Source organism: Aulonocara sp. 'chitande type north' Nkhata Bay, linkage group LG4 (assembly GCF_057382095.1).
Source record: "Aulonocara sp. 'chitande type north' Nkhata Bay isolate Kocher_YH1m ecotype deep benthic linkage group LG4, A_spYH_male_GT1.1, whole genome shotgun sequence".
In the NCBI taxonomy this organism is placed as follows: domain Eukaryota; kingdom Metazoa; phylum Chordata; class Actinopteri; order Cichliformes; family Cichlidae; genus Aulonocara; species Aulonocara sp. 'chitande type north' Nkhata Bay.
The window spans coordinates 26439671-26452447 of NC_141347.1; the positions used below are offsets into that span (position 1 = coordinate 26439671).

General features: G+C 43.5%; 1 protein-coding gene across 2 annotated transcripts in view; it reads right to left on the reverse strand.

Annotated features, from left to right (window-relative positions):
- Positions 1-1246: 1246 nt before the first annotated feature.
- adgrl1a (adhesion G protein-coupled receptor L1a) overlaps positions 1247-12777 on the reverse strand; it is a 101123-nt gene continuing 89592 nt past the window's right edge. The window contains exons 22-25 of one of the 2 annotated variants that reach the window (XM_086289478.1): positions 11884-11980; positions 9101-9223; positions 7696-7713; positions 1247-7579 (exon numbers count right to left, since the gene is read on the reverse strand). In XM_086289478.1, the coding sequence (XP_086145604.1) occupies positions 6669-7579; positions 7696-7713; positions 9101-9223; positions 11884-11980 (1149 nt within the window). In that variant the 3' untranslated portion in view covers positions 1247-6668. The remainder of the gene's footprint in view (positions 7580-7695; positions 7714-9100; positions 9224-11883; positions 11981-12777) is intronic. The other variant, XM_086289479.1, reaches the window with a different exon arrangement.

Sequence of the window (12777 nt, forward strand, 5' to 3'; positions counted from 1 at the left end):
GACTGAGTGCCAGGAAGTGAATGTGGCTAGGGTTAGAGGCTTTGTTGCTCGTGTTTGATATGTTAGTGTGTGAAAGTGTTACTGTAGCAACAGTGAAAAGAGGGTGATTGAATGGTCAAGGCTTTAGAGCGTCCCCCTCTCAGGGAGTTTCACTGAAAGGACAGGAGCGAGGTAGGGGCTGGGCAGATGGGTGGACTGGTTGGGGGTGGGTCATCATACATGTACGACATACCTTTTTTTCTTACATCATACTGTAACGGCCAAGGTAAAGTTGCAGATATGTTATAATTATGGATGGATGCACATTCGATATTACTCACCAATGGGTCTTCACTGTGAAAAGGATTATGACCAGTCAGGAAACAAAGCTCAGTAGGAGCTGAACACTGATCACACATTGGGGATAAGTGGGCTTAAGAGAAGCTGCAGTAAATGGGCTGCAATAACCCAGACACTTAAGTGTGTCATACCTGACAGATGTAGCTGATCACAATGTGTAGTTGGCTCTGGAGTGTGCTAAAGGCTGTCTAATGTTGTGTGCTGCTGTGGCTTACTTGACTGCTGCCAGCAAACGGTGTTGCGTTCAAAAGTCAGTAATCTATACTCACACTGCAGTTATTAAATGATTACATCAGGGATCACACCACACTGTATGATTAATTAACCTTGACTGATGCTTTGTAAAGCCGGCTCTAGCAGAGCAAGTATGCCCACTGGTCTGCATGTACATACACATACGTATGAAATGGTTTAAAGCACCACTGGAGTCTGGTAATACTCACTCGGGGTTACTGTAGTGCAACAAAGCCTTGCTCTCTGCAGACAAATATAGGATCAGTCCTCAGGACCTTTATTAGCAGCTGTCCAAACACCAGGAGTCGGAGTTTTGCCTCTTAAACTGACAGCTTGCTTCTTTCTGCATGTCTTTGATCATTCACAAATATGCTTTGGACACAGCAGCATTTGACAAAATCATCATGCCAGCCACCAGGTCAAATGGTGTGCACATACTGTGTGGTTCAAAGGGGAGCTGACTCAGGAAGGGGCTGACTCAGGAAGGGGCTGGGTTGCCTGGCTTCAATCCCCTGCTTCCTCTGGTTCTCAAATGAACAGCACAATATTGTTGCAACCTGCAAGATAGCCCATGAATAAAACATAGCCACTGTATTAGTGCTTAAAGACATCTTTTCATTTTCAGTTTGAACCATATATTGAAGTTTATATGCATATAGAAAAGCGGAAGATTAATAACAATTTCTCTCTGCTGGTTACCTCTTTTAGCACGCTGGAACATACACAAGTACAGAAGCAATTATGCTGTGCATCAGTGCACAACCACATACACACAAGTGTGCACCACAGTACAGCTCCTTCAAGACATTCCCCAAGAAACCTTCAAGCATGAACAGTGTATATTTTAAATAGTTTTTTTATTAATATGTGCTGATACAAGGTCGCTTTGACCTGCAATGATGGAAACACTCACAGAAAATCATCCCCTTTGGCCCAAACAGCTATCAAAGCAATGAGTGTGAGAAAACAAAAATCAAATAAGACAAATGAACATGATTCCTAAAAGAAAACCAAAGTGTTATATTTACCTCAGTTTACAAATGTCTCAGCAGTACATATTAAATTATCCATTTCATAGAAAAATCACAGAAAGCTCTAGATATGGTGCTATATGTAGAACCCCACATGGCACAATGTCAGTGCTCACGCTGCCATATAGCTTGCTATGTAATAACCACTAGCACCCAATGATTTACCTCCTTAATGTTAAGCATTTCAGGTATGTGTAATACTGACCAAGTTCCATTGTACTGAGCTAATTAATACAGCTCTCAGATGATCATCAGGATATCCCATCCATAACCACTGAAGCCAGATATTATACATCTGGTGACAGACACCACATGGGGCTGAATTTTTTGGCCTGTCCCATGGATGATCATGGATTGAGATTACTACAGCCATGAACAGGTGCATGTAGGAACTGTTCAACTCCCCCCAAACCTCAAGCAAGAAAGAAAAAGACAGATTCAGCCTGCTCCAGCTGTGTCAATTGTTTTATTCTTGAACCTTGTAATGTCAACATGTTTAATCGTTTGGAGAAACCCTTGTTGTCCAGGAGCCCCGGGTGTTGCTGGTACCACGCTGTGTATTAAAGATCAGAACTTTCCTGAAATGCTGGCACAGCTCCACAGACACATACTCAACACAAAAGTTAAAGAGCAAAAGTTCATTATTGTGTTCATCCAGTACCTCTAAAGAGTCTTAGTAACTACTTTAAAGGAGTCATGTGGAGAAGAAGAAATCAATAACAAAATAGTACTACCATATGATTTGTTTATATTTGCTCTTTAAAAATCTCTTTAGGAAAATCATGGTGCATTTGCAGGCACTGTAAAAATCGTGCTTTAATTGGCTGATGCGGCAGTGGTCTCATTTTCACATTTTTTTTTGTTAAAGGAAGCATCCGTTAGCTCAAACAATCCCATCATCTTTCTTTCCATCACAGGCAGATTTGTTTTATGAATGAACTTGAGATCTGACATGCCAGCTTGATCAATTTAAACCATAAAGTAATAACTTCTGGTCTGCAAACCACCGTCAGAAAGCAATCTGAAACAAAGTAGCACATCCATCTCCTTATCTCCAGATACGCTCCTGCACAGCCTCACTGCAAACCCCTCTCACCAGCCGTCCCTCCCTCTCTCACCGCCTATGGCTATATATTTGTGACATCTGTGACATCTCTGCTGATGCTGTCCCTCCTCAGTCCTCCTCACGGGCCAGTCTTTGCAGACACAATGACCCTCTGCTCCTCTGGCGCTGTTGAATTCACACACCGCTGTCCTGCCGCTTCTGTACCGCCCTCCTGGTGTGATATGGTCCACACAAAAATGTCTGCGTGTGAATGGGTCAACTGTGAGTGAACAGACTGAAGTCCTGCTGGGACCGCTGTCTAATGATAGACTGAACAATGGCACAAGCTGCAGGGGTGAAACAGCACTGTGTCAAAGGTTGGGCATCCAACCTTTTAAACAACTTCCCACATAACCACTAAAGCTCACACGTCAGGCCTGCCACTGGCTTGGAAGGTTTGCAAATCTAGACAGAAAACAAGAGAATGGAGGTGAGCGAGAGTGAGTTCACAACAATAAATTAGTACCCACTGTGTTATTATTGTAATCAGAGGTTTGAAGGGCTTTGAATGGTGAAGAAACTCCCATCGTGAGAGCCTCCATCCGACAGCGTGGGCCGCGAACCTTCTCCTGTATAATCACCATCATTTACAGCAGTGCAGCCCTCCACTGTTTATTGAGATATTAATCTGGGATAAACAAAGCTTTTGACAAAACAAATTAACACTCTCAAAGAAGTGCTGCACTAATGGAGTCCACTGAGATTGATATTAAAATGTGGATGAGTTTTGGGGGGAGGGCCCTGGGTAGTGCTGGAAAAAAAAAAGAAAAAAGAGAGAGAAGCAGGCCCAAGGTGACGCACATTCCTCTTCGCAAAGGGAGTGTCTGTCTAAACAGCGTTTCCCCCTGGGGCGAGTCCCAGCTGAACACTGGAGATCAGCATCAGCAAGTTATATCAAATACAATGAGAGCAGGATAATGATGATGGTGTTGAGAACAAAGGATACGGATAATGATGGCCATCTTGAGATTCCCATTAACACTTCCACCCTGGAGTGAATTGTTTTATCTTCAGTCTTGCTTGTTAAAATACATTCAAGTTGTCCTCAGTTGACCAGTGAGTGCTACTATGATACCGAGCCCCCACCGCTAATTCAGCCACAAGTCCCGCGCCGCAGCAGAGCCCAACACATGTCCATATTGTCTCTTCATTTGTAAACCGACAGCTCTGAAGCTACAAATCCAAGTGACGCATGTATCATCAGACCAGTATTGCACATGTTTCCCCTATGGCTCAAGTGATGATACCGCAACCTTTTCCTTTGAGCCTCATCACGATCTGTGTCCCATACAATGTTACTTACACAAATGATCAGAATAGCAAGGAAAAACGGCGGCAAATCCGTGTAATCCCCTTCCCTTATCTGTCTTTAACCCCTCTCTCGCTCGCTTTCAGCCCCAGGAGCCTTAGCTAAAAAGCTGTCCTTTGGGTTCTCTTAGAAGTGGGACACTCAGGCCCTAGCCAAATGTCACACTGCAGTGGATGCATCTATTTTCTGCTCACGTCGTATCCACACATCACACTCTTTTGTAGCTGCAGGTTTGGGGGGCAATAGTTAAAGAGTGCCATGAATAAATCAATGTAAATAAATATTCCATAGATATATAATCTGATAAATAAACCATAACAAATACTTTTAAATAAAGGGTAAAGGAAAGGAAACTCTTCCTTTTAAAAGGTCAAATAGATTTCAGCCAGATGAAAGGAGTCTCACAAGTGGCTCTCCCTAGACAGCTCATTTTGCTTGCATAAGGTGGCATATTGGAAACGTGTTCCTCGCGATCGGTCAACCCTGCTTGTCATTTTCATGCTATAGTGTTACCTCTTGTCTCTCGAGGCAGGCTGAATTTTCCTGTCCTCCTTGTACCTGAACGCAGCGGTAAGAGCAACTTCCATTTGAGGCAGAAAAGTAATGGCAGCTCTCTGAGATGAGTATCCCTCCTTCTCTGATGTGCATTCAAGTCAAGTCACAAAAATAGCCTTTCAAATGTGTACGCACACACACATACGCACGCGCTCACAAACCAGACACTTATCAGACACACCCAGGCTCCCGGATACATTCGCACTTACACACATGCACACAGGAAAATAAGGAGTTGTCACATTAGGTTATGGAGTAATGCTGAAACTATCTTTAAGAAACAGCAAAATGCAATATTCTCTGAATGCAAATCATTATCATACATGCTAAAACCCCATGTTGTTAAAAGTACGTAATCTGGTTATATCTTCCAAATAATACAAGAACAAACCAAATCACTTTATGGATGCTGTCGTTCACCCACAATGCTTTATCGTGCTTTGTGAGGCACAGAATGACATTTGACAACATCTATCTCGCTTGCCCCGCACCTCCCACTCCCGCTGCCTTTGCCAATTCCACCCAGGGAATGTCAAAGGTCAAGCATTAACAACATGTAATGGATTATATCACATAAAAATTGTGCCAGGATTTTTTTTGTTGTTCCATTTTTCATTTGTATAAATAAAACCTATTACACATCTTAATCTCTCTCTCTCTACCACTGCCTTTTGATCACTAGGGAATTTTAGTGAAACACTACTGGAACGGCGAGAGAGTGAGAGATCAAGCAATGGGGGAGAGAGATAGAGTGTATCATTCAGGTCACAAACTCCAAAACATTTTATTATTTTTTTCTTTTGTCAGTTTGTTGCAGTACAAGAAGTCATTTCTCATAGTATTTATTACTTTTTGTTGCTTTTGATCATCTGGTGTCTCTATTTACATAGTAGGAATAAAGTAGATTCATGTGTTGTTCCTATGTACACGGTCATACCAATTGGTCGGCCGGTGCGATTGTGACATTTACAGTCTTGCTTGTCACAGCACCGCACAGGGATCGAGTCCACTTCAACTGGCTAGGCTCTAACAGCAAAGTACAAGGGGAGGGGGGCAATACCAATCCGCGCTCGCAGCCCCTCGAGGATGTAGACCAACAAATTGAATACTCTGTTCAAAACAACAGCAAGACAGTCATTTAACTTTTCAAAATGCCTAAAGCAAACGACCAAAGAGAACAGTGGAGAGGATTGGCCAGTCTTAAGGGTGCAGGGTCTCCTGTTCTGGAGGGGTGGTGCAGTGCCTCCTCAGTCTCTGTCTTTACCTCCACTCCGCCGCTGTACAGAGCTGTCTATTCACAGCACGCAAAAATGAAGGCAGTTACCCTAAATCAGCTCCCCCTGCCTGCTTGGAACAAAAGCTCTTGCTCCCTTTTACTTAGACGGGGTACTTTTTTTAACTTTTGATGTTCAGTAATGAGCACTTGTAGATGGGTGAAAGTATATATGTGTGCGTGAGTTTGCCTTGTGAATGTTCTAGTTTCTGTTCTGGCTCAATAAAAGATATTTTTGGCAACAATGAAGAGCTTTCTGTGTGACATATTTTAGATTATAATAGTGTACTATATTCCCTGTCTCCACAGCTAACTACTCCTATCAAATGATGACTTGAAAAAGACCTATGGATGGTAAGAAAGGGAAATGAGATAAAATATAAAATGATATCGCCATCTCCGGAGGCAGGCTCGAAGAGAAATTACATTTTAAAAAAAAAGCTTTAACAAAGTTTTTAAAGTTTTGAAAAATCCAAAAGGTAAAGGGGGTGGGTTGGTACATTCAGAGTGCTGGACTTGGCCTTAGGGTACCAGAAGAACTGGGGACGACTGGGGTTAGACAGAGCCGATGAACACTCTGTGGAAAAACACCCATCCCTCATCTCCATAAGACTGGGGAGGGTTGAAGATAAAGCCTGCATCTGCAGAGTCAGCCATGTATCCCCCAGAAAGTCAATTTGTTTGCTCATATGTTAGTTAAATAAAAGTCAAGACAAAGAAAGGCAACCAAACAAGCAGAAAGTGGAGAGACCCGAGAGAGAGATGGGCTAGGAGGAGGCTCTGGCCATCACATCAGTCCCCAACTTCCTCTTTAACCTCCAGTCACAGGCTGGTGACCAGCTGCATCTGTCCATCACCCTCATTGTGGACAGGCTCTTGGGCCTGGTGTCCCTCCCCACTTGGTCTCCGGGGTGGGGCTTGGTAGAAGGTCTGCATTGGGGCCCCACGAGAGCCCAGGGCAGGCCTCCCGGAGCTGTAGTACAGCTCCTCCGGGGGCTGAGCTGAGCGGGGCACCACCTCCAGGGGCTCAGGACTGCTGTCAGGGTAGGGTGAGTCTCGCAGGTTGGTGATGCTGGTGTACAGGGAGTCATGGGCAGGAGAATCAGGCGCTCTGTTGCCTCCCTGCCCACCAGCACTTTGGCCACTGTGGCCCAGGCTCTCTGTGAGATCGGCCGTGTAGCTCTCCGACTCCTCTGGATCGCTCTGGTAAAGGACTGACTGGGCACGCTGTAACAGCAGGGGCTCCTCCAGAGCTTTATATAGCAGCTCTACATCCTGTGGCGTACGCTGCCGCCCCTCTCTCAGAAAGTCCTCCTCTTCGTCCATACTCGCAGATTGGTCCGGCCCAGCTGCTGTTCCCCGACCAACTCCACCGTGAGGATGTCCTCTGGCCAGGCTGCCATACACTCTGTCTCCTACTTCACCTCCACCTCCTCCACTTCCTCCTCCAACACCACCTCTCAAGTTGTTGTGCACAAGTTCGGAGATGATCATTTTCTCGAAGGCCGCAGCATCAGAGAGGTTTCTTCTGACGCCTCCGCCTCCCAGAGCTTCTGAGCTGCGGGGATTAAAGATGGGTGGGGGAGTTTCTCCACTCCCACCACTTAAGAAGTCACAGCTGCCCCCACCTCCACCTGCTGGGCCACCACGCAGGGAGTAACTGTTGTTGAAGTTACCGTTCAAGGGCAGGGTTTCCATTCCACACGGGTCACGGGGCTTAGATAATGTAGTCTCTGGATCCAAACAAAAGGACAAAGGGTTTTCGTATTATTATTATTATTACCATTGTTATTTTGTTTCATTGCGAATCAAATTCTAGTGAGGCAAGAAAACAGTTCATTATACTTACTTGGGTCACGAAAGGTTCCTGTGCATTGCAGAGAAAGTCATGCGGGGTGAATAAAATAAAAGGCAGTATTAAGCAACTGTTTTTCAAACATTTCTAAAAGGGAAACATAGGTGGCAGAAAAAAGCATCCTTGTTACTCCATCCCTTCCCCCTCTCTCTGTCTCTCCCGCTCTCAACACCAACCAACTCTTGCCAAACACCCAAACACATCCGCGGTCACATTACCTCTGATTTATGCAGACTTAGTCCCGTTTTTTTGACACCTTCCTCCAACATTTACCGTACATCTAAGTTCAAGAAAAATATTCTGGATATTTATTTAGTATTGTCAGTGATACCTGGATACATACATAATTCATACAAAAGCTTGTACAGTAGCAGTAATGTTTATTTTATGAACTTCTTTCCACACACCAAAGAAATGGTGCTTTTTTTTCTCTCCCGCCCCCCTCATACCAAATCACTATCTCAGCAAAGCAAAAGTCACACAAAAAAGTGAGAAGCATGTTCATTTTTAAAATTTAATGTGTAGTACGACTTTAATCAACGTTCTTCTTCGATGGTGGTGTGGGTAATTAGACATTCTAATGAAGTGCTCTCCCTCTCCTCTACCACTCTCTTCTAAAAATGACTTGGCTGCCAGGCCTGTGGCCATCAGCCTTGACGTATTGTGCAGAGAGGCTTTAAAATATTTAAAAGAAACGCCGCCTTAAATTTCAGTCCTCAGACACTTAGGCTGATACTCTGCGGGTGTGCAGGAAACAGCTACACACAGTAATACTTCTCAGTTACCAAGTGAATATTGGTACTATAGTGGAGCAATTAACAAGACATGTCTTATTCTGCAGCTACTGGCATTCAAAGAGCCGGGCTAGAACACCGCAATGCAATAACACAGCTATTAGGCTGAGTCCCACTCTGAAACAGAAGCAAGGACATAAATACACACATACCTGAACAACCTACATCCAGATGGACTGTTCATTTTCACAAAGCTGTCTGTTCGCCTTCAGCAGCCAGCATGCTTTAAGCCGACTTTTTCTGACTGGAAAGCGAAAACCATCCTAAAGATTTTGGCAGTCACAGCTGTAGCTAAACTTCTAATCAATTTGTGGCTATTCTCATGAAGATTCAAGATCTGACCAGATGGCTGGTTAGGCTGTAGGCACTGTTTGGCTCTGTTCTGCTCAGCCTAGTGAATCTGTCTGACAGCTACATAGTCTGGATAAAAAAAAACAAAAAATACAGAGACACACGCACATGCACGCACACACTGGATGTATACACCATGCCAAACTGCTGACAGAGTAACAGACAGAAGGACAGCAAGCTGAGCACATACTCTACGCGCACACATACAGCAACAAAACTGCACACACAGAGTGAAGTGTTCACGAGGAGCTAACCAGTAGAGTTGAAGACACCAGGTGAGGGTGGGGTGAAGCTTTCAGCCAGCAGAGTGTTGTAAGGAGAGGTACCAGAGCGAGTCTGTAACACTGGGTTTGTCAGAAGGTGGTTCCCCATGGTTGCTGCAAGACACAAACATTTAAAGTACAAACATCATCATAAAAATAATCATAAATTTGCCCCAAAGGCATGCAAAGTAAGCACAGAAACATGGCACACAATAAGTGTGACATTCTGAAATGCACATTTCCAGACTCTAATAACATCTGGAATCACCAAAATATTTACTGTTTATTCAGATGGGGCTATTTTTGTTATGCCAGTGCTTTATGGAGTAATGCATTTCACAGTGTTCTCCACCGTGTTCATGCCTGCTGATTGTAACCTTTGAGTAAAAATACAATTGCAGGGGAAAGTTACTGTTTAGAGCGTTGCTATTCGCTTTTTCCATCTGACAATGCAGTCAGATGGGAGAGACTAGTAATGCATGCCATTATGTAGTCTAAGGGTGCAGCCATTGAAACAGTTAATTTCACACTGAAACGTGAATGCCACTACAAGACAAATATAATTCAAAGAAATGGCACACTGAGAATGTTGTATAAAGCCCATGTATGGCTCGGGCCTGAGGCAACTCGAACAGAAATGCCATGAAATTAAAAATAGGACAGCATGACGGAGAGTCGTCCAAGGCAAAGTGCAACCTTCAGGTCTCCTGCAACCCGTTCATCACACAGAAAGGGAACAGGGAATTCTAGAAAAGTAAAATATGCACTCACACACAGCTATTTATTTGTCATTTCCACTCCTCTTACACTTCCTCTGTCCATCTTTCTGGCGTGCCACACAAACCCCTCTCTCTTCATTCCCTGGCTTGCTTTGCTGCGTTCAACCACATTTTCTCAGCTCCTTGTGCCAGTTTTTTTTTTGTCCAAACACCACCAAATTAGTTGGGATTAGCTGTCTGTGTGCACCACACAGGAATATCCTGTAGAAAATTAAAGAAAGCCGCTTTAAGTGTGGAGGAAAAGTAGGGCAAGGCAAATCATCGGAGGCTCTATGTGTGTATGCGCATATACTGTAGGCCTTTTTTTTCCGGGACCGATTACTATTGTCAGGAAGAGATTGCGGTTCATAGAGAAGTGAAGTGGGGAAATCAAAGAGATCTGAGATGCCAGTGATAACAACACAGCATCTCTCCTCCAGATTCTGCCTTTTTAATTACTCCTCCATGATAGCGTCTTATTCTACATCTCTCTTTTCGTCTCCCGTGCTCCCTTTTGTCTTCCGCTTTCTGCCAAACTTTTCAGAGAAGTGAAGAAAATAAAGGCTTCACAGCAGAGTTGTTTGTCTCTGACAGAGTACCATAGAGTGATCCACATAGTGTGTGTCTCTTCCAGGCCTGGTGATTGCTCTGTCTTGAAGAAAAGACCCAGAAAGCGACCCACCAAACACACAAACACACACATCCACCTTTCATCCATCCAGCTCACTCGCAGCACACCTCACCTCTTCCTCACCCCCTGCCTTGCTCCTGTCACTCTCCTCAATTAGAATAATTACCCCCTGTTCGCTCACACGCTAATCAGTTCATTAAAAACAAAATGGATGAAATTAGCATAGAGAGTGACGGCTGATTTAGCGACTGCCTCTGTGTCATGATCAACACCCCACCCCCCTCCCCAAACCAATCTTGAACCTGAGCCAACCTTGATCGTCTCAGTGTCACTGATTGCTGCGGCAGTGACGCCACCAGTTGCTTAGGCTGAGACAATCAGTGACTCCATGCATGCTTCTGTTTTTTTTTTTGTTTTTTTTTTTACTTCTTCACGTCTTAAATATTTGATCTTGCCCTCTTCGTGTGCTGCTTGGAGTTCGGAGGGGACTGCATGCATCACTAATGTGTGTCTGGATGAAATCGATCTCATGGAATAGCTAAAAGAGTTGAAAACTGGGACAGAGATATCAAGATTTCTGTCTATTTCTTTTTTATTTTGTGGGAAATATATTTTTAAAAGGAGAATATAGCACAAATATACAAGATTTGGCAATGCAACACAAAAAGTGGGAGCACGTGTGTCTGAAAAAAAACATCACACAGCTGGTGATTTGTGATTTTGTCTAATTTACAAAGTAAAATGAGGAAAAAGAAAATTAAAAAAATGTCTCTTGGTTGTTGAGCGGCAATAATTGCCTGGGAACGTCTTCACAACCTTTTCTCGTGGCAAAGGAAAGTCAAAAAATCTATAACTGTTGTAGTCAAGTGTCTTCGCCGCCTCTTTTTTCCTTTTAATTGATTACACATAAATCTGCTTAATTAGCTCAACTGAGAAATTCATGCAGGATCGTGAACTCACTTAGACGAACTTAACACATATTCACAAAATATAGCAGCTGAGCTTAATATACTGTAGGTCTGCAGCTGCTAAGTGCTTTTACTGACAAGCAGCTGCCACTGCACTGCAAAACCATCACCAACCAGCCTTTAAACATTTTGTTATTCAGTTTAAACTGTTGCTGCCGGTGACTGCTCTTTGCCAGCTTGCCGGAAAGCTAAAAGGCAAATAGCATTAAAAGTTGATCTTAGCACATTAAGGACATGAACATGTACATATCATTTTATGTTCATATTTAACACCCAAGAATAACGGCTCTGTCCACGCTACTCCCATTCTCTATTTTCTTTGTTAAATGCTGTAAATCTGTATGTGCGTTACGTGTGTCTGAGAATTTCAGCGAGTATGATTTAATGGAGGGAGAAATATAGAGAGGGAGGTCTCACCACGGTTGAGTGTCGGGGTGCTGTTGATATCTCCCGCCATGAAAGAAGATTCCGTCTGCTTCCGAACCGTGTCGTTCCACATCCTGCGGATCCGACTCTGGAAGAGGAAGCATGGTGCAGTGAGTGGCAGTAAACACACAACAAGTTAAATATAGAAACACGGCGGGTAGACTTTGTAACTCAGTGGGGCAGCTGTAATCAAAACTGTGGGGCTCGCTCTAATCTGCAAAGAACAATAGGCAAACACGCCAGACAAAGAGACTGAGGCGTCGAGTAAAGAGAAACACAGCTTTGTCATGTTATCGTGACGGAGGCTAACAAGCTTGAGATTTGTAAGACATGACTGTAGTAGCCGATGTAATTGTTGTTTGGAAGTGTTATTACAGTTTGAAAAAGCTTGTTTGCCGATTGTGAGCAATAATTGCCATTGTTTGTGTATGTGTCTGTGCAGCTGCGCATATGCCAGCATCTACAGTATTTTCCAATGACGTGCATGATGCCTGTGTCTATATATACACCATGTGGACTACAAAGGATATCTTTATAACTGAGTCATCAAGCCTCCCAAGCAAACGGCTTTCAGTAATGGTTAGAAAAACTGCCAAACATTTAAAAAATAAATAAAATAAAGATTCAATTTTCACAGTAGAAATAAGAGTAAGCCAACTGATTAGTGGGCATCATTTGCACGTCATAAATCATGTAACGCACTTTAAATGTGCTCCGTGTGTGCACTGATAAAAAAAAAAATTATTTAAATGTTGCTTTTGCACCTTTTGGCTTAGGCTGTGGGCTGACAAGTAAGTTAAATAATTAAATTCAAGAGCATTTAGTAATCAGTGAGTCACTGGTATTGATGAGCAATCAAATCCCAGCAGATACTCATTTTGTACT